Source organism: Vicugna pacos, chromosome 22, assembly GCF_048564905.1.
Source record: "Vicugna pacos chromosome 22, VicPac4, whole genome shotgun sequence".
Lineage (NCBI taxonomy): Eukaryota > Metazoa > Chordata > Mammalia > Artiodactyla > Camelidae > Vicugna > Vicugna pacos.
The window spans coordinates 6,606,945-6,629,823 of record NC_133008.1 but is presented as its reverse complement, the minus strand read 5'-3'; the positions used below and the strand labels follow the sequence as shown (position 1 = coordinate 6,629,823).

The following is a 22,879-nucleotide window of genomic DNA, read 5'->3' as shown; positions in this document are numbered from 1 at the left end:
CGCATGCATGGATCAAACTGTCTTTATTTCCCTCTCTTTTTCCATCCATATACTCAAGTTCTATTTTTTTGAAGGTACCTTTTAAATACTAACATGCATACCTGTTAAAAGTTGACATTTAATCACTATCTTTGTCCTCTTCCTGACGAGCACAAGGCTCTTAAAACGGCTATCAAAACAAAGTACTAGAAACTCGGGGTCTTGAACAACAGAAATTAATTCTCTCATAGTTCTGAAGGCCAGAAGTCTGAAACCAAGGTGCTGGCAGGATCACGTTCCCTCTGCAGGTCCCAGTGGAGAATCCTTCCTTCCCTCTTCCAGCTTCTGGCAGTTTCAGGTGACCTTGGCTTGTGGCTGCATCACTCCTGCCTCGGCCTTCACATGGTCTCCTCTGTGTCTGCCTCTTCACTTCCGTCACTTATAAAGACACTTATCATTGGATTTAGGACCCACTCACATAATCAAGGATGATCTCATCTCAAGATCTCTAATTTAATTACACCTGCAAGGTGTAACTACAGGTTCCAGGCATTAGGACATGGACCTGTCTTCTGGCAGGCCACCATTCACCTCTCTTCAGAATGCAACTCTGACCATCTCCTTCCCTCTGATGTGTAATTGCCCGCTACGCAGTTGCACCTTGCATCTAATTATCCCCTCCCTAATACTCAATGTTTCACACAGCCAGTGCTTGTTAAACTCTGCCTACAGATGCTTCTCAGTCCTTATTTCAGTCAAGGTTCTCCAGAGAAACAGACCAGTAAGATAAGTGTGTGTATAAAGAGATTTATTAAGGAACGGACTCATGTGATTATGGAGGCTGACGGGTCTTAGGATCGGAAGTCAGCACACTGGAGGGCCGATGGTGGAGTTCCAGCCCAAAGGTTGGCAGGAGTGAGACTCAGGATGAGATGATGTTTCTGTTGAGGCTGAAGGCAGGAAAACATCAATGTCCAGTTTGAAGGCAGTCAGGTTGGAGAAGAATCGGCCCTTTTGTTTTATTCAGGCCTTCAACTGATTGGTTGAGGCCCACCCACAATGGGGGTGGGGGTGGGAAATCTGCTTTATTCGGTCTACCAATTTATATGTCAATCTTGCCTAAAAGCACCCTCACAGAAACACCCAGAATGATGTCTAACCAAATACCTGGGACCTCTGCTGCCCAGCCAAGGTGACACATAAAATTAACCATCACAGCACACTTCACATTCCACTTTTCCCCTCTGTGTTTCCTCCTTCTTACTTATTCTACATCCTTTAGAAGTTCTTTCATTTAAGATTTCAGGGTAAACTTACTTTTTAGGTTAAACGTGTCTTTACATATCTGAAAACTTCTTTAACTTGCCCTCATTCTTGAATGATAGCTTAATGAGGTTAAAAAAAATCCAGACGGTTATTTTTCTGACAGCATGCTGAAGATATTGTTCCATTATCTTCTGCTTCTTATGTTGAGAAGCAGCTCAATGAAACATTTTAACTATGTAGGCTCAAATGTTACTGTGTATACTTTTTACTTTTGAATTAAAAAAAGTAAAATAAATGTTTTTTAAAATTTTCTATTAATTGGAAATTTTTACTTCTTCAGGTATATTCTAAAGAAAGAAACTTTTACAATAAATTACCATTTAATATAGAATTTTAAGGAAGATGGGAACAATAAAATACATTCTGTATACCTAAAATGCTGGATATATCAATCAACATTGCAAGAAGAGTCATACAAAACTGAACTGTCAGCAAGTTTAACTGTCAATAGCTATCCATTATCATTTGTCTTCTATACTCAGTTACTGTAGATCTCAAATGGATTTTGATTATTTTTTACATCCTTAGAATTTATATATATTTATCTGTTGGATGTTCTCCAAGACATAATAAAAAGCATCTTAAGAGTAATTTTAAATGATGGCTAATACAAATCACTTAACTTGAAAAGTCATGTTCAGAAATAATTTCTATTACAATGGATGTAACAAACACTCCATTCAAGAGAGATGCTAAAAATCAAAGTAACTTAAAAAATCACTGCTAGGTCCTCATAAAGTCATGGTATCAGAGCACGACATTTACAGGTGCTAATTATTTAACCCACTTCCCTCCCTGTTCCATAGAAGCATCACGGCACCGAGCACACCTCTTTCTGAGGCTCTCTTTTCCGCTGGCTCCCACCCATCAGGCTTTCCTCCCACGGCTCTGACCACTCACTCTCGTTTTCCCACTGCTGGCCTCTCTGCTCGAGGCGTTCACTGAGGCTCTGCCCCAGGCCTTCTTTTCTCAGTGGGCAATCTCACCCATTCACGTGGCTTCAACCTATATGTAGATGACGTCTAAATCTAAACCTCTCTTGAGCTTCAGTCTTGAATTTTCAACTGCTAGGTACTTCTCCATGAATACTGAGTATCTCAGAGTCATTATCCTCCCCCCACCCGCCCAAAAGGTGATCTTTCTGTGTGGAATTCCTTACTGCTAGTGTCATCATCTACCTAAACCCGTTAGACTGAAATTCCTGAAAACAGGGAAGTGATAGAAAGAGACCCAGCTCAGTCAGTAGTGTTCATTTTCTTGGCTGTCACCAAGAGCCCACCCAAACAGAGCAAAGCCACTGACTGTGACTCCACTCTGTTGGTGTATAGAAAAATGTCTGAGCCCCATCAAAGGCCCAGGGGAGCACTTGAAGGCATTATTTCCCTCCTAGCTTTACTGAGGTATGATTAACAAACAAAACCTGTACACATTTAAGGTGTACAGCACAGTCATCTGTTACACCTACACACTGTGAAGTGAACACACACTGAAGCCAATTAACACATCCAGCACTCCATACAGTTACCCTTCCGTGTGTGTGGACACACAAGCACTTACAATCTACTATTATACCCAATTTCAAGTATACGATACAGCATTATTAACGAGTCACCATGCTATACACGAGACCTCCAAAACTTCTTCATTTTATAACTGAGGGTTTGCAGCATCAGAAAGCATTATTAATTCTTGGGCAGAAAAGTAAAAGGCGTGGGAGCACTTCTAATTTGTTTATCACTTCCTGTTCCTGGTACTACTACTTTTGGTACTAATGACTCCGACAAAATGACAGTGTTGACAAAGATCGGGTTACCTGGAAAGTAATTTCAGATGTAAGAATGACGGATTCAACAATATATTAAAAGGAATGTGCACTGTGATCAGGGATGCAAAGATGGTCCATCATCCATAAATCAATGCGATGCATCACATCAACAAAAAGAAGGATCAAAATCACATGATCATTTCCACAGATGCAGAAAAAGCATATGATAAAACCCAGTATCTGCTTATGATAAAAACTCTCCACAAAGTAAAGTGGGTAGAGAGGTAATGTATTTCAACATAATGACAAGCCCACAGCTAACATAATAAACAGTGAGAAACTGAAAGCTTCTCCTTTAAGATCAGGACCAAGACAAGGACGCCCACTTTTGCTACTTTTATTCAACATAGTACTGAAAGTACTAGTCGTAGCAATTAGTCAAGAAAAAGGAAAAAAACAGGCACCCAAATCTGAAAGGAGGAAGTAAAACTGTCTCTATTTGTAGATAACATGATATTATATATAGAAAACCCCAAAGACTCCACCAAAAAGCTGTTAGAATAAACAAACAAGTTCAGTAAAGTTGCAGGATAAAAATTCAACATACAAAAAAATCTGCTGCATTTCTATATACTAATAACAGACTATCAGAGAGAGAAATTAAGGAAACAATCCCATTTACAATTGCATCAGAAAGAATGAAACACCTAGGAATAAACTTAACCAAGGAGGTGAAACATCTATACAATTAAAACTATTAAGACACTGATGAAAGAAACTGAAAAAGACACAAATAAATGGAAAGGTATTCTGTGTTCATGGATTGGAAGAGTTAATATTGTTAAAATGTCCACATTACCCAAAGCAATCTACAGATTCAATGCAATCCTATAAAAATTCCAACCACATTTTTCACAAAATCAATAACACTAAAATTTGTATGGAACCACAAAAGATCCCAAATAGCCAAAGTAATCTTGAAAAAGAAGAACAAGGCTAGAGGCATCCATGCTTCTGATTTCAAACTACATTACAAAGTATGTAATCAGAACAGTAGGATACTGGCATAAAAACAGACACACAGATTGATGGAACAGAACAGAGACCCCAGAGATAATCCACACATACACGGTCAGTGAATTTACTAAAAAGGAGCCAAGAATATACAATGGGGGAAGGAAACAGCCTCTTCAATAAATGGTGGGGGAAAACTGGACAGCCCCATGCAAAAGAACAAAACCAGACCACTCTCATACACCATGCACAAAAACCAACTCAAAATGGATGAAAGACTTGAATGCCAGACCTGAAACCACAGAACTCCTAGAAGAAAGCATAGGCGGGAAGCTCCATGACATTCGTCTTGGATATGATTTTTCAGATTTGACATCAAAAACAAAGGCAACAAAAACCAAAACACACAAGTGAGACTACATCAAACTAAAAAGCTTCTATTCAGCAAATGATACCGTCAACAAAATAAAAAAGCAACCAATGGAACAAGAGAAAATACTTGCAATTCATACATCTGCTAAGGGGTTCATATGCAACATATATAAAGAACTCATACAACTCAATAGCAAAAGCATTTTTTTTCATCTTAGGGTCCTTGTTTTACGCATAATTCTATTTACATAGTTCCCCACTAGCCCTTACATTTCCCAGGTGGTAGTTAAGTGTTGTTAATGTGATGCAAGTTAAAAGAGATGACTCATTCTCATAGGGAAAAAAAAATTGGGTTAGGAATAGCGGAGCTCATACTAACAGAAGTATTTGTCCAAAGGCTGACTGACCACTGATCAAAGGACTTCAAGCAAAACTGAAGGAGGGAGGAGAACATGAAAAAAAAGCCATGATATCAGTCCCTATGGAGGACAACTAGAAAAAAGTAACACAGTGAGAGTCTATTCACATGAGAAAACAAATGAGAACCAGAAGGTTAAAGTTTTCATAATCCGAGACGTCCATAAACCAATAAAAAATAAGAAAAACCTTTAAAGTTTACCCTAAGTATATAAAATAATCAATGAGATGTGTTGAAGTGGGTCTCAAGATTGGCCTGTAATAATGGAAGAGTATACTTTACCTAAGAAACTACTATTTGGAGGGGAAAGTGTTAAAGCAGTTATTTTACATCAAGATAAGGTATGTCCTTCAAGAAAATCCAAGTGAAAAGAAGAACTCAAGAACATATCTGAGAGAAGGAAATGAGACTTTGATGGGACAACACACGGAGGTCAACTGGCCAAACAGAGTGAATAGGAAAACAGACCACAAAACTGACAGACAAGATGAGAGTCCTGACAGGGGTCCCAAAACTGCAAAAATCTCACTCAGCTAAAAGCCAAATGTCTAGCAAGTTCCTCATCTGCTTTACTGTTCATCTTCCATAGGATAACTGCTAGGGATAACCAGAGGACACTAACACAGTCTAGCTACCCAGAACCTAACACAGACCCAGACTGTGAAGTGACCTGGGAAGAAAGCAACCTAGCATTTTAGAGTTTGCAAAACCCGGGGCAAAAAAAGCTGGGTAATTACAAATAATCTTGATGAGAAAGAAAAGAAGAAACCAACAAGAATGCACAAGATAAATTCAACTTTAAGGAAGACTTGTACAACCCCGTAAAGGCAAATGCAGGGTGACAGTATAGACTTAACAGAAATTTCCCCCTCCACAATTTTTTTTCCCAAAATCTTTTAAAAAGCTCAGAAAGAGCTGAAGGTTGCCAATAATGACAAGAACAAGAAAAGGGGCTTCTCTTATCCCCTGTCCAAAAGATTTTTTTTTAAGTTTTTTCAGAGCAAGAATAGGGAAGAAATAGGTCCACTACTCGGGGTTAACAAGACAACGGAGGAAAACGTTTCTCAAAACCTTTTTGCTTTTGTTCTCCCTATAAAGGAGAATAACCTGAGAACTCAGACAATCAGAGCAAGACTAAAAGGACACTGAAAATGGGTGCAGAGATTATAAGAAAACAAATATATCCTTACGATAGGTCTCCCTGTTACGTACTCTCAGTTCATCTCAGCAAAACTGCTGTTTATATTTAGTGTATTCCTGTTGGGTTCTTCAAATAATCTATCACCCCATTAAAATAATTTGTAATTACCCAGCTTTCTTTGCCCTGGGATTTGCAAACTTTAAAATGCCATAGTTGCTTTCTTCCAAATTTCCAGTGACCTTGGTTTACATCACCAAATGCGAAGAATACTTTCCAGCCCCCAGCGTCCCTTCCTCCTCAGCACCGGCAGAGGCAGGGAACCGCTTAACTTCTGAGGTAATAGACGCTGCTCTGTCTCCTCCCTCTCCCTCAGTCTTCTTGGCTATCCAGCTGTCCCAGCACCCTCTGTTGAAAGGCAATTCTTTTCCCCACTGAACTGTATTGGTACCTTTGTTGAAAACCAACTGACCATAAATGTAAGGGTTTATTTCTGGATCTCAGTTCTGTTCCAATGATCCGTATGTCTATCTTAGCTAGTACCACACTGTCTCGTAGTTAAGTTTTGAAATCAAGAAGTATGAGCCCTCTAATTCTGTTCTTTTTCAGGACTGTTTTGAATATTCTGGGTCTATATACATTTTAGGATCAGCTTGTCAATTTCTGCAAAAAGCCAGCTGGTATTTTCTTGGGGTTACACTGAATCTGTAAGTCAGTTTGGGGGAGCATGCTACAACATGGGTGAACCTTGAGGACATTACACTAAATGAAGTAAGTCAGTTGTAAAAAGGCAAGTACTATATGATTCCACTTACATGAGGTTTCTAGAGTACTCAGATTCACAGAGACAGACAGCAGGGTGGCTGCCAGGGGCTGGAGGGCGAAGGAAACGCGGAGTTGTGTAAGGGGTTTCGGTTTGCAGCGAGAGAAGTGTTCTGGAGGCTGTACAACCATGGGAATCCACTCAGCACCACTGCACCATACACTTAAAAGTGGTTAAGATGGTAAACTGTGTGTTAAATGTATTTTACTATAATTAAAAATTAAACAAACAAGCCAACCAACCCTGCGACTGTTTTCTGTTCCTCTTGAGGTGAAGTCCAAAGTCCCACCACAGCCTGGGAAGTACTGACCCACCTTTCACCTCTCCCCCTTATTCTCTGAACTCCTTTCAGTTCCTCACGCACACCAAGGGTCTTCTGTGCCTCGTGGTCTGCACGTATGTTCCTGTGGCCTGGAATGGCCTTCCTTTCTGCGCCCCTCTTAATCTAGTATCTGCTCAGGTTAAACTTCATCCCTCAGGAGAAGCCTTCCCCGACCGCCCTGGACCGGGCTAGTGCTCTCACTACGCTCCCAGCGTCCTGATACTCTCCCCAATAATAATGATTAAGTATTTGCTGGTGTCATTATCAGCTTAAGGTTTGTTTTCACCACGCGACAACACATAGGTGCTGACTCACCCTGCTTCCCGTACCACGCAGCATGCATTCCTGTCCTGCCTGCCATACAGCAGGTGTTTAATAATCATTTTGCTGAATGGGCATCTGAAGCAGTTGCCCCTCATGAGTTTAGGATTTCTGATGCAGATGAATTAGTCTGGTGACAACATGCAAATGAGAAACTGCATCACTGACAATGATCTTTGAGGAATCACAGAACAGAGATTAGAAAACCAACCTGTGTAAACAGCACACCAATATTTATAAAATGATAGAGATGGACAGTGCAAATTATGGACTAGCTAGGGTACTATTAATCCTTAGCAAAATTTCAGGAATCATTATTCAAGGAACAATTTGTAGACACTTAGAAGAAAAAGCTGTAATCATGGGATGCTTGCATGGGCTCACTGTGTGTGGGAGGAGGAAGAATGCCCTCCGCCCAGGATGTCCCCATCCTAATCCCTGGGACCTGTGAATACATTAGGTTACATGACAAGAGGGAATTAAGGTCGGTAATCAGCTGACTTTAAAATAAAGACATTAACTCGGACTATGCGACTGGGCCCAATATGATCACGGGGTCTTCTAATTGTGGGAGGGAGAGGCAGAAGGTCAGAGTCACGGAAAGCTCGGAAGGTGCCTCGCTGCTCATTCTGAAGACAGAGCAAACGGCTGTGAGCCGAGGAATGTAGGTGGCTCCTAGAAACTGGAAAAAGCAAGGCAACGGATTCTCCCTTACACCCTCCAGAAGGAACGCAGTCTTGCCAACACCTTGATTCTAGCTGGGTGAGACCCATTTAGGACTTCCCACTTCCAGGACTGTAAGATAATAAATTTGTGTTGCTTTAAGCCACTTAGTGTGAGGTAACTGACTACAGCGGCAACAGAAAACTAACACACTATGGCCAAGCCATAAAGACTTGCTTCTTCTCCTTCCTTGCCAAGGTTCCCGACCTAGTAAATCAGGAACAAAGTAAACACAATATATTTGTTTTTTCCATCAAAGAAATGATTATGTCTTTTATGATAAGACAAAGAATTACGTGCTAAATGCAGTCAATTAAGTAAATCAGAAAACTGAAATGCCCACCCCCCTCCCCGAAAAGTGCTGGTTAATGGAAGAATGTCAATCATCTTAGGTTTTTTAAAAAATTAATTAATTAATTACTTTAATTAATAAGACTTTATTTTTTCAGAGCAGTTTCAGGTTCACAGCAGAACTGAGCAGAAAATATAGAGTTCCCACACAGCCCTCCCCACCCGCACATTTATATTATACTCCCCTGTCCGCAACATCCCTCATCAGTGTGGCGCATTTGGTACAACTGATGAACCGACATGGACACGTTATTATCAGCCAAAGTCCATAGTTTACATTAGGGTTCACTCTTGATGTTGTACATTCTATGGGTTTTGACAAATGCATATGACATGTAGCCACCACTACAGTATCAAACAGAATAATTTCATTGCCCTAAAAATCCCTTGTGCTCCATCTATTCATTCCTCCCTCCCTCCCTTTCCCCAAACCCCTGGAAATCATGATCTTTTTATTGTTTCTGTAGCTTTGCCTTCTCCAGAAAGTCATTTGGTTGGAATTGCACAGTTTGTAGCCTTTTCAAACTGGCTTCTTTCATTTAGTAATATGTCTTTTAAGTTTCCTCAATGTCTTTCATGGCTTGATAGCTCATTTCTTTCTTTTTTTCTAACTGTATATGTATTTTCAAATTTACATGTATGTCTGTTCATCGTTTCCATCTTAGGTTTTTAGCAACATACTACAAAGGTCTGTTCATTCACACTCTTCAATACTTTCATCAATAACTTAGAGCAGGGATTCCTCACTTTGGTTCCATGAATCACTTGAGGATTCAAGAGGTATTAGAACCTCCTAAACCTTACTGAAAACTTTGTATATCTACATAAATATGTATTTTTTCAGCAGAAAGGCCCACAGCTTACATTAAAGTCTTAACAGGAATCCACAACCCCAGCAGGTTAAGAACCACTGACTTAGATGAAGACACGGAAAGTATGCTCATTACATTCACAGGTGACACAAAGCTGCTAGAAAGAGTGAAGACTGGATGACAAATCAAGGTCCAAAAAGTATTCTGAAAGGCTGAATGAACAGACTGCAATCAGTAAAGATAAAATCACTTGGCTTGGGGCAGCCTCTATGAAGATTCAGAAGGTTCAATCAGCAGTAATGTCAGTATGAGTCAGTGATCAGGGCTACCAGGATAATCTACATGACTCTAGGCAGGTGTCCAGCGAGATGGAAAAAAGGCAGTTCCACTCTCCTTTGCATTGGTGAAACCAAACTGCAATACTGTTCAATTTTGGTTTTCTCTTTGTACTCATTTCTTAGGGCTGCCATAACAAATGACCACAAACCTTACGGTTTAAAACAACGTAAATTTACTGTCTCACAGTTCAGGAGGCCAGAAGTTGAAATCAAGGTGCCAGCACAGCTGGCTCCTTCCGGAGGCACCGAGGGAGAACCGCCTGATGCCTCTCCCCTAGCTTCTCTGGTGGTTGCCAGCAATCCTTGGGAATACCTGGCCGTGGCCGCATAATCCAATCTCTTGTCTACCCCCAGCTTCCCGTGGCCTTTTCCTCTGTGCGCCTCTCCACATCCTCTCTCCTCCTTATAAGGATGCAGTCATTGGATTTAGGGCACACCCTAAACTAGTACGATCTTAGCTTGATCCTTAACTACTTACACCTGCAAAGGTCTATTTCCAAACAGGTCACATTCTGAGGTTCTAGGTGGACATGAATTTGTGGGACACTATTCTATTCACTCCATCCTTTAAGCAGAACACTGCATTCTGTGGTTTACAATACCATATTCTACCACATTCTTAAGAATGACTATCAGAAATAAGGGGCATGAAGCCTAAGGGATACAGGACTCGAGTCAGACAAGGAAACTGACTATCACCCACAAATATTTCAAGAATCCTTTTTTCTCTGAATGGAAGAAAGACATTCTGTTTTCCAGAGATGAATGTGGTAGATTTCTGCCCCTCATTTGCTCCAGCCTGAGCTGTGTAACCATTGGACAGGAACGCCGGGGCCTGGATGGGCGGCTGGACTTGATCACTGATGCCAACTACGCTCTGAGACTTTGTAATTCGCTTGTCTCCTTCTCTTCTCCTTGTCTGTAATTCCCTTGTTTCCATTTGCCGTTTTAACTGGCCAATATACAGAGCCAAAACCCCGTAAAGCTCTATTAATACAGCAAACACTGTGTGGGAGGGTAGGAGGCAGAAGTGGGTGGGGCGCCAACTAGAGAGTATGCACTAAAGAAAACTCAGAAGCCCCAGGAACCAAAGAGTATCAGAATAGCTTCAGCCCGGTGAGCAAGGCTGAGATGAATGGCCTGACGGAGGGAGAGGCTGGAGCCAGACCAAGCAGCAGGTGCCTTGACCACCACAGTACGGAGCCCAGACTTCCATTCTAAGGATGGTAAGAAGCTGCAGAAGGGGTTTAATCACGGAGTGACCTGACTCGGTGGAGTTTCAAGATTATCGTCACTACTGGGGAGAGAAAACTGAAGGAAGTTAAGAGAAGCAGCAGAAAAGTAAGAGACAGCAGTTGCCGGTATTAAGATGCCAGGAGTGAAAATGGTGAACAACAGATAGATATGATGCATCCTGAAGGTAAACTGTGGAGGACAGATCAGAAGTGGAAAGTGAGGAAAAGCCACAAGGATGATTTACAAATCTGTTTCAACAACAAGAGATGGGGAAGACTGGGGAGCAGTGGTAGGAGACTGGAAGTCAAAAAAATATCAAAAGCTCCATCTGAGGCATATCAATCTGGAGATGTCCTTGGTGTCTTAGGTATCAAGCAGGCAGGTGAATATACGAATCCAGAGCGCAGAGGAGACTAGGCTAAAGGTAAAGATACAGCAAGCGGTAACAGGAGGCACGTGAAGGGGGAAAACATTGTTGTCCCAGAGAGTTCTCTTATTTCTTTACAAGAAAATAGTTTTGGATTAATGAATATGGTTAAGTGCCTGTTTATTTTTGCTTAAGTTTTCTGGTCTCAAACCTCAGTCAGCTGGGTTCTAAGACTTTGCTCCAGCGACGCTGAGCTGCTTGGTGCTAGGAAGCACGGAGAAGATGAACGGTATGGCTCATCCAGGACTGAGATTCTGCCAGGGAGTGTGACACAGGATAGAGGGGAAAAGGGATGATTATCACGAAGAACCATGAAATCTCCATCAAAGAAGGAGAGAAGTAAGAAGCCAGGAGGGGGCCGAAAGAGCACACCCTATCCACGGGAGCCAAGGGACAGGATCACACGATGCTCAATTCAGTTACTGCCGAGTGAGGGTTTACCACAGTGGGCTGGGGAGGGAGGTAACTGCCAGAGAGCAGGAAACACTCTGAGCCAGGCAATGCAGTAGCTACTATAATAAATTATTTTAGGGTCCGTGGGCTTAGATCTGTTTATGAAATACAATCAGTTAACCCGATGGTAGCATTTCCTGACGCCAGTCTGTCAGTGCTCACCAAGGAGGAGACTTCCTGAGAGCGTGCTTCATTTCTACAGAATCCTATGTTCCACAGCATGTCACTGGGGCTGGAGGTGAATCCAGATGTTGGGAAAATAGTGAGCTTTTCAAAGGAAAAGAGTAGGAAGCAGAATTCACTTGCAGGGCACACAGGAGAAAGAGTGGGAAACATGCTGTACACATGCATAAAAAAAGACAAATGCATCCAATGGATACAGTGAAGTGCACCTACCCCATTGACCCCATCGCACCTAGTCCCCAGAGGTAACCACTTTTATTTTATTTTAGTTCTATTAAAAGACTATTTTTTAGAGCAGTTTCAAGTTCACAGCAGAACTGAGCAGAAAATACAGAGCTCACACACATCCCTCTCTACCCACTCACATATACTCCCCTACCCTCAACATCCCTCATCAGTGTGGCATATTTTGCACAATCGATGAACCAACATGGGCACATTATTATCATTAGTTTACATTAGGGTTCACTCTTGATGTTGTATATTCTATGAGTTTTGACAAATGCACAATGACATGTAGCCGCCACTACAGTATCATACAGAATAATTTCATTTGCTCTAAAAATCCCTTGTGCTCCATCTACTCACCCCTCCTTCCCTCCCTCTCCCCAAGCCCCTGGCAACTATGCTCTTTTTATTGTTTCTGTAGCTGTGAAGAAGCATTCACTTTCAACGATCTGTTTTACAGTTCTTCCAGTGGTCACCTTCCACCAGTTCCAAAAAGGCTTAAAGCCATCATTTCCTGGCTTTTCAACTTTAGCCATTCCCTGTGAATTTATGATGTCACAAATAAGGATTCTGCTCACTTACACATCTCCATCTTTCCTCTCTCCTGATTTACTTTCCACTGTGGTTAAACTTTTCTAATTTCTGCAATTACAGACTATCTGTTGAATCTTCACCTGTGAGATGAGACAAAGATACCAGCCCTCACCTGTCCCTAACATCTCTTTTCTCTCTTCCATTTCTCCAGCTTTGTCATCTATTTTTAATTATATAATCTTAAGGTTGATAACATTTCCTTGCTGTTCTGCAACTATACAGGTTTCCCTGCTACACAAAAGTAGAGTGTTCCTGTGAAACCTCCTGTAAACCAAAACAGTGAAAAGGAAAGAAGCCATTACCTTAGGCCACATCCTCCTGAAGGATGCACAAAATAAATCGAGATAGCACACAGATGCTCACAGACAAGGTTCACGGCCACGGCAGTTCAATGCTGAGCTGTGAGTGTCGTTCCTGGGGAAGGAGCTTGGTGGGGCTGCACTCATGGCTCTGGGTGCCGCTGCCTCTATGCCAGCTCGTCTGGCTACAAAACAAACACTGAACGCTATTTTTGCTTCCTGCCTTTCTTCATAAAAGCAAAAATCCTCTTCAGACTTCCTCCGGCTAGCAAAAATAGGTAGTAATGTAGGTGTTTTATAAAAGCAAAGTGGCAAAAGGGAACTTTGGAAAAGCCAGGGCTACCCGTGATTAAGTTTTCATGCTTTAACTATGGATTGATTTCAAACAGTGAAAACCAGCAAAAGCAATACAAGCATCAGTATCATCATCATAAAAATATTATAGAAAAGCCAAGTCAGGACTCCATTTCCCACTCTAGCGTCCACTAGCTGCTCAAAACCACACCACGTTTCCACTCGTTTCACATTTGGACCAAGTATTCTTGGTCTTAGAGTCCTCTGTTCGTACTGGGGGAAAACATGCCTTTTCAGTATATTCCTAGTATCTTCCAGTTTTCTACTTATCCTAACCACTGCTTGGCATTCATTCCATTCTTCTTGACGCTAGGAAATAAACTTAAAAAAAAAATCAACTTGCAGAGACTTACTTTAACCGTCAGAGTATGAGGGTAGAGAACATACCCTTTAGAGAGTATGACTTTTCCCCTATGAAGAAAGTTTCATATTAAAAATGAACAATTGAAAAAAAAAAGAAAGAAAAGAAAATGAGAAACGTCACCCACGATCCAATCAACATAACACGATTGTTTTTACTCCTGCATACTACTTGGAGTCCCTACCCACTGTAAGCGTATTTAACACAGTCACAGTTTGATCACTATGTATTTACTTCCGTAGGACAGAATCACAACGACCCCCTTTAATGGCTGTGTAACATCCCACTGGGTGGATAGATCAGAATTCATTAAACCCACATGGGAAGCAGTACAAAGAAGTGGTTGAAGTCTGACTCTGCAGCCACAGACCTACATCAAGCCCCAGATGCACTGAATCCCCATGGGCTCACAGCTTGTGGGTCACCTCACTTTCTTTAATTCGTCCTACACTAGTTACCCAGCGCCACCCTCCTATGTTTCAGGTTCCACACTAAGCACTGAATATACAAGAGTGGACACAGAGAAGCATCTTTGCCTGCAGAAACAAACAAAATTAGATACATAACTTTCAATCATGTGTGGTGCTATAAAGAAAAGAAGCACCAAGTGAGAGACTGGAGTGCCTTAAACGAGGATAGAGTACCACCTGGAGCTGCTACGAGGGTTACATGATAATCCATGCCCCGTACTTGGCATCACTCTTGGTACACAGTATGTACCCAATTACGTGTTAACTACATCACTGCCGGGGATGAACAAAGAGCTCCACAGCAGGAAACGTCCTTCAAGTGTCCTCTTCTCCTCTTTCCTCTGTCGATACAAATCCTACACTCCTTCAGGTTTGAGTTTATTGCTAGAAGTTTGATGTGGGTCTTCTTCAGATCCATTTCTCTCCTTAATGTGTTTATGTTCCTTGAACAAACTGAGTATATTTCTAATATGTTTTTAACATCCTTACCTGCAATTCCATCATTTGCCCCACCTCCAGGCCTGCTTCTACCGATGTCTTCTGTCTGGTTATGGGTCATATTTTTTTGTTTCTTAGCTTGCCTGGTAATTTTTGATTGAATGTTAGTCTTGGGTTTCATGCTCTGGGAGCTAGATTTTGTTGTATTCCTTCAAAGACTGTTGGGGTTTTTTTCAGGACCAGTTACTTGGCATCAATCCGACCCTTTTCAGGTTTGCTGCTAAGCTTTGGTAGATGGGTCCAGAACAGGTTTTCCTCCAGGGCTAACTTGGCCTCGCTTCACGTCCTGCGCATTAGGTCTTTCTACTCTGATTAGTGAGAATATGAACCATTCTCAGCTTTGTGTGAACTCCAAGAATTCTTCCACCTGCTAATTTCTGACAGTTCTTCGCCAAATGTGCAGATCAGTACTCGAACCAAAGGCCTGAGGGGACCCCTTGCAGCTCTCTGTGCAGTTCCCTCCTCTCCGATGTTACCTCCTCACACATTCAAGCCCATTCAGCTGCGCTGGCCTCCTTGAGCTCTGAACTCTGTCTCATCAGCTTCAGGGAGACTAGAAGACTCTTTCTGGATTCCCCCTCCCTGTGCTGCCACAGCAGCTCTCCAGGTGGTAAGCCGAGGCAGTCACAGAGCTCCTGTTGCTCCCTTTCTCTCAGGGAACACTGTCCTGTGCTGTTTTTTGGCTGATTTCTAAAGTTGCTGTTTCATGACTGTCAGGTTTTTCAGGCACTTGAGGTAAGAAGGTAAAGCTGCTGTCTGTTACTCCATTATGGCTGGAAATAAAACTAATCAAGCTTGACTTCAACTTCCACGTTTTCAATGAACCTCTCTAGACTCCAAGTCCAAGTAACTTTTCATTTCTCTGGTCTCTGTACCACTTATGATTGAGCGTAATAACAGAGGTCCTATAGTACATTCTGTCCACCGACACCCCACCATCCTCTATCCTACCATACAGCTTCCAACGACGCCTGCCAGCAGTTTCACTACCAGACTAAGCACCACAGGATTAAATCACATATTACAGTGGCCTGCTAGTGCCAGGCAGTCCTAGGTGTTTGGCTGAAACAAAGAAGACATTGTCCCTAATTTCCAGGAGCTCAGAGTTTGGGACAACTTCGGAGTTAAATTCTCACCCATAAATCCATAATGTAGTTTTCATGGGAAAAACTAAGGTAATAAATGAAACTTTAGAGCAGGGGTTGTCAAAAGTTTTCTTAAAGGAGCTTAGGCTTAGAAGGCTTCTGTAATAATCGCTCAACTCTGTCGGTGTAGCTTGAAAGTAGCCACAGACATGGGAATGAATGGGCATGGCTGTGTTGCAATGAACTCTGTTTACAGTAACGGGTGGCTGGCCCCCTGGCTGGAGCCTGCAGACAGCCTGAACTATCTTCTACAACGGTGTGTCTTATTTGTGCCATCCAGACAAGGCTGAGCTCTTCAACAAGACCAAGTTCTCTCAGGTAGGAATTACATACCAACTCTTTCACATGCACCACAGAACGTACATAACACAAGCACAAAGTAGGTGCTTATTACGGACTTTTTAACTTATTTCATTCGACATTTGAAGGGTCCCCTTTATTTTATTCAAAATTGCCTCCAACAGTCAAGAAAGCCATACTTAGTCCGATTTATGGGAAATAATGACTGTCTAGTGCGTAAAATTACTCTAAGGATGATAAAACAAACGTTGATGATCTTGAAAAAGAGTTTCATTTTGTAAATAAGTCAAGACTGCTATACTTAAAAGAACTAGCTCTGAAGACTATCCACGCATCCTCCTGATGTGGATGTGGCCCAAAACACTACTGGACTTCTTTGAGCATTATCCACAAAGGAAGTTCACAAGCACTTAAAAAAAGAATACTGCCTCAAAAAAAAATTTCAATTGTCAAAATTCAAATCTATTTAGAAAAGACAAAGATTTGATACATGGCACATTTAAAAAATTATTTTTTAAATTGAGCTATAGTCAGTTTACACTGCACATATTTTTAAATTGTTCAATCAAAAAGATAATCTCACAAAACAAATTTTAAGTGTTTAAATTTATGATTTCATTGTTGCACAATATGTGTGTATATATATATACACACACACATACCCATGTGACTGATGTGAAAAGAACAGTCTTCTTAATGGGTAATTCTGATTTGCATTTCTCTGATAATTAGCAATACCGAGCATCTTTACATGTGCCTGTTGGCCATCTGTATGTCTTCACGGAAGAAATGTCTATTTAGGTCTTCTGCCCAGTTTTTGATTGAGTGTTCCTTTTTTGTTATTGAGCTGCACAAGCTGTTTCTGTATTCTGGAAGTTAAACCCTTGTCAGTCACATTAATGGTTATATTCTAGAGGTTTGTTTAAAAAGATCTGTCTTACGACTTTATAGTCACACCTTGTTCAGATGCAGGGATCTTAGAAGCCATCTAATGTTCCTTCAAAGGAAGGATTTCTCTTTTATAATATTCAAGACAATGCACTGCAGTTTGCTCATCTCTTAAAACTCATATTCAGAATTAAACGTGAACGAAAGGTGCGTGTGTGCGCGTGACTTCCGTGAAGTGGGACAAGTGCTGTCAAGGATCCAGACGCTCAAACGCACGCAAGATTAGACTGAGCCGGTCAGGCTCTGTCCTGTGACATGCAGCTCTAAGCCTTATCCCCCCTCAACCCCCTTCATGGCAGCTGATTTTTTTTCACCCAAATTCAATACTACATATTCACTCCTATTAACTTTTTAGGTTGCTGCTGCCCACCATTCCTCACATTGAGATCCTAAGGATCCTGTAGTCCAATATTGCAGTTAAATATGCCGTGCCTTTATCAAAATCACTGGCACAGCAAAGACCCTCACCATGTGAAGAACAGCAGGAGGAAAAACTGAAGGCAGCTGAGTGCAGCCAACACTTTGCCATAAAGAGAAACAGAGAAATAGGATGACAGCAGGATGAGGATTTGGTAGGGAGATCAAACGTTTAAAAAAATACATTCAAGTATTTATATGCTAATGGACGTCTAAAAGCAAAGGAAAATACAGTATGCAAAAACATTTTCTAAATTGTTATATTCTAAACGGTCAAAATTCAATACAAACATAATTTATTGTATATATCTCCTTTGCCTTCTTGCTTGGTTATCTAATTTATGTCAAAATTTGGTTTTTAGAGCCTCCAGCTCCTTCTGAATTCTTTTTCCTTTCAGACTCTCTGCTTCCAGGATCACATCTACTTTTTCTCTCAATATTCTGAAACCTCTAATTATATCCAGTAGCCCCGTCTTCACCACCATGATATCTAACATTACATGGCCCCTTTCATCCAAGGTCTTGTTTCCACATCAATTGCCTTCACTCTTAATCAGAATTAAAAAAAAACCAAGTTCAGGTTTATAATTGGATTCATCTGATAGAATCACTTCTTTAAACATAAAAACCTAAGACTTAAAAAAAATGTTATTGCATCTCTACAGTCAGCAAGATGGCCAAAAAAAGTTTATTAATTGGTTAAGTTGTTCTCCAAGGCTGTAAATATCCAATCCTGAAAATTTCTACGCAAAGCAAAAAAATGGCTGTTACCAAATTCTTCCCACCAGCACATCTGCATACAAAATGACATCATCAACACGCGGCCTTCTCCTCTCCCAACCCCCACCCTAGGCTCAAACAAAAAGTCAGTGTGCACACACATAGAGCACATTTACAATGTCTGCTCCACAGTAAATACTAACCAGCTTACTTTTGTTTCCAGATCTAAGCTCATCCTTTGAGTAAGCTAGTAATAAGAAAGCAACCCTGATCTGTGCATAAATGCATGTTCCTTCAAAAGCCCATTCTAAAAATGAATTGTCAGTTAAAATATGAAATTTGTTACCACCAAACAAATCTCAATTTACACATGCATTCTATTTAATGACAAAGAATATATTTTCAAAATATTAACACTTGTTCATGAAATATTTTATAAAGTTTAACACTTTCTAAAATGTACTTTTAAAATACCACGGCATCTAAGGAAAATATTGCTAATTTATCCTTTAAAGGTATAGGACAAATAAATCTTGCTCAGTGATTCATACATGCCTAATTGATAGTAACAATGCAAAATAACAAGAAAGGTTTTCACTCTCACAAACCAAGTCATGGATTTAAAATGAGTCATCATGTTAAGCTCTAGGAAAACTGCAATTTTGTCTTTACATTCATTTCTACCAAACACTTGTCCTCAAAATGAATTTTCATTAATTTCCCACCTACTGACCATAGCTGTTTTTTTTTTGTCAAGAATTCTGTCTCATAACTTTTTTTTGGTTAATTTGAACATCACTTTATTTAGTTTCAATACACAGGAAATTTTCAATAAACATGTTAAGAATTCCCTTCTATTTAAAATTATAAGAGCACAAAAGTCATGAGGAATGCATTATTCTTTCTAAAAATACAAACATTTAAGACTGACTAAATCAAGAATATATAGGGTGAAATACCTAAATATTCCAGTTTTAAGTCACTTTCTTTTTTTATTGAGGTATAACTGACATAGCCATTTTCTTAAACATGAAAGATTTTAGCAGATTTCTACCACCATTGCTTTTAAAATACTTTCCTAAGTTCCTGCTACAAAAGCAAAAAAAAAAGTCTTGGATTTCATGTTAATTCATAGGTTGAGAAACAATTTTCAGGTAAAACTGACTAAAAAAAAAAAACCCCACTAGAATGTGAGCTTCAGGAAGAGAAGAGATTTTTATCTGTTTTGTTCACTGCTGGAGCCCCTCCCTCTTCCTCAGTGCCTTGGATGGTGGCTGGTACGCAGGAGGTTTTCAATTAGTATTTGCTGGACTGAAAGAACCTATGTGTGCAGACCCCTCAGCACAAAAACAGACCCGGACCACCTGTAGGATCCCACCACCAACACCATGAGAAAATCTGGGGCAATCTCATGTTTGTGCAGATATAAAATGAGTTCCGAGAGAACAGAGGAGAGGAAGAGAAGACAGGTGCTCGGGGAACGGACCACAGACTCAGTCCCCACACACCGCCCCAGTGTGTCCACACTTGATGCCATGTCTAAAACGCCACCAATTTAGAGATTCACGCAGGTTAACAAGTCTCCTCTTTTAAGAATGCAGGAACCATTTAAGCCTCTCAGCAACCTTATGGGATAAACATTTCATCCCTCCATCCTGCAGATGAAACTAAGAGGCCGAATTACTTTCCTAGTGTCAGTTTATGACCAGAACCTTTAATCAATTCTTTAATGCTACCTCGCCACTGACAGGGGAATAGAACTAACCTTCACCCACACGTCATAGTTCCCACACCCTTTTATCCAAACACCTAAAACAAGTTCTCTGACAGATGGGGCTTTTGTTTGGAGTGACAGGCAAAGCAACAAGTAGTTTCAGAACATGGACCACTTGGGAGGGAAGTACCTAAAGTGAGGGTGGTGGACTTGGGGTGCCTAGGGAAACCAAGCCCCAAAGACAAACCACAGATTTCAAAATACTGCACAGGGCCAGCTCTTGCTCCAGAACAGCTTGCCTCTCTCTCTTCCTCTTCCTCCTCTTTCATGTGACCCTCACAGATCTCCGCACCAGAAAATAGACTACCATTGTCAGTGCCTTAGTTTGGCAACATTATGTGTCCCAACCACAGTGACTGGCACAGAACAGGCAAATATTTACTGAATGAACCAGAGGCCAAAGTTATTTCTGTGGGGAAGTTGAGACCCAAACTGCCGTTTTTAACAAAGTAGAGGTGAGAAATGTACCCTAAGCACCTGATTACTCGTATAAAAATGAACTTTTAAAAGCCCGGTGTAAACTGGGGACAGGCTGCCGTGAAAGCCTTATCTGATTCTTCTTCCTCAGCTAGAATGCCCTAAAGAAGAAAACAGCTGAGCACTTGAGCATTCCAATGCAGATCTCAGAAGGGGCATGATGTTTCAATATTTTAGAGCATAAAAACAAACACCGTTGCCTTATTTAGGTTGCCTAGTTTAGGTCATCTTAATACGAATAGTAGTTTTAAAAAAAATCCTCTCTCAGCATTCTTAGGGTGAGTGGGGGTGGAGAAGTCGGTAGATATTTCCCAAAAAGTTCGCAGTGGGCTAACAAACAAAATCATCCTCCAGGGTGGGAAAAGTTTCCTTTAAAATATGACCAGAAATCCATACAAATACATGTCTTACACCAAATAGTTAAACAGAGCCTGCCTTTATAGGAAGACATGTGGATAAATCAAACGGCTTCAAACACAACTCTTGAAAATTTTACCAATTTTCCCTTCGGTAGACTCCGCTGACCTGAAGACTTGGCTACAGGTTCCAACTGGTATCGGATTCTTCACAGCGTGAGATTTTCAGGCGTCAAATTACGGTAAAGCGACTGGGGCAGAACAGGAGCCAAAAGCAGCAGGGAAGATGCCCGTTTTCCTCTCCCACCCCCGTCCACTAGCCACTGAGGAAAAACGGCGCGTTTCCACGTTAGAAAACGGCCTCCCCATCCGAGAGTCAACGCCGCGTTAGGTCTGGGATCTCGGCAACTAGCCTGCGGGTTCCGAACGCAGGTTACGACCTCATCCGTCGTGGGCCGGTTCTGCGCTCCCCGCCACCTCCTTTGTCTGAGCCGCCCCTGCACACTCGCAGCTCGGCGCCTTCCCGTAAACAAGCTGCCGAGACCGAAAGGAGCGTTCCGAGACTTTCCGAAAAGACAGGCAGGACCCAGGGGCGCGTCGGGGGCCTCGTTCGGCAGCGGGCCGGCTGGGGAGCTCCTGGCGGGGCGCTGGACCCCAGCTGGGGCCGCGGCCGAGCGGCGCGGAGCGGGCCGACCAGCGGGGGACCGCCGCCCCCGCACCCCAGGCTGAGGCTCCCGGGCCCGGGGACCTCCGCCCCGCCGCCGCCGCCGCGGCCTCGCCCTCCCCGCCCCGCCGGGCACTCACCTCCGTGGATGGGCAGCGGCGCCAGCACCTGACCGCGGACCTCGGCCTTGGGCGAGTCGAGCCCGTAGCGCCCGCGGTCGATGCGGAACGTGAGCGGGGCGCCGCGGCCGGGCTCCTGCACCGTCACGTTAATGAGCGCCGTGTAGTACTCCTGGCTCGCGTTGTCCGCCCGCGCCGGCCACAGGCTGCAGGTCAGCAGCGCGAGCGCGGCGAGCCGGGCCGGGCCCGCCCGCGCCAAACCGCGCATCGTCCCTCCGGCAGCCGCCGCCGCCGCTCGCGGACCGGGCTGCCGGGCCGGCGCCGAGAGGCGGGGCGGGCGCGGCCGGCGCTGCGGCGGGAGCGCGCGCGCGCGGCCGGCGCGGGGCCGGGCTCGAGCACGGCCGTCCTCGGCGCCGCGGCCGCGGGGCTCGGCGCTCTCACGTCGGTGGATCGGCCGCGGGGACGCGCCCATGGGCCCCTCAGCGAGAACGGCGGGTCAGGCCGCGCGCGCTCGTCTCCTCCAGGTCCTTCCAGGGCTGTGGGGGCGGGCCCTCTCCATACTCCGGGGCCGGTCCCACCGAGCTGGGCACACTTCGCGGGGCCGCGACGCGGGTGGGAGATGCGCCCACAAGATCTTGGGCACAAAAATTCCCGCTGGCTGGGCTGCCGCCTCAGGCGCGCGCTCGCCGCCGCCCCGCCCCCTGCCACCGAGTGGCTGCGCGCAGGCCTGGGCGCAGCCCCGCCCACGTGCGCATGCGTGCGAGGCCGTGCCCGCTCCCGCCCGCCTGCACGAGGGCCCTCCAGGTCACTCTCCAGCCCCGCGTCCGGCCATGTTTGTACGTCAGGCGTGATGCGCAAGGGGCCGGAGCCTGGAGGCTTTCCAAGGGCCTGTGGAAAAGTTTTAGACGAGAATGCAAAAGAAAAAAGGCTAAAACTTGGAAATCAGTTTTAAAATTAAGTATCTGTGGGAGTTCACATTTCAGCTAATCAAGTCCAAGTCATATAATTGATATCACGGAGTCGGGGGGACGGGGTAGAATTCTGTGCGTATGAAAACATCAGGGGCTCCCTAGACCCGAATCTTTAAGGGCCTCTGAGTAATTAGGGAAGGTCTCTGTAGACTAGATGGAACCTACAGAGGCCCTGGAAGAGGT

At 43.1% G+C, this 22,879-nt stretch overlaps 1 protein-coding gene across 2 annotated transcripts in view; it reads right to left on the bottom strand.

Annotated features, from left to right (window-relative positions):
• Window positions 1–22,438, bottom strand: part of RNF130 (ring finger protein 130) — a 91,068-nt gene extending 68,630 nt beyond the window's left edge. Inside the window, exon 1 of one of the 2 annotated variants that reach the window (XM_072947105.1) lies at window positions 21,747–22,438. In XM_072947105.1, the coding sequence (XP_072803206.1) occupies window positions 21,747–22,197 (451 nt within the window). In that variant the 5' untranslated portion in view covers window positions 22,198–22,438. The remainder of the gene's footprint in view (window positions 1–21,746) is intronic. The other variant, XM_072947104.1, reaches the window with a different exon arrangement.
• Between the last annotated feature and the right edge of the window lie 441 nt (window positions 22,439–22,879).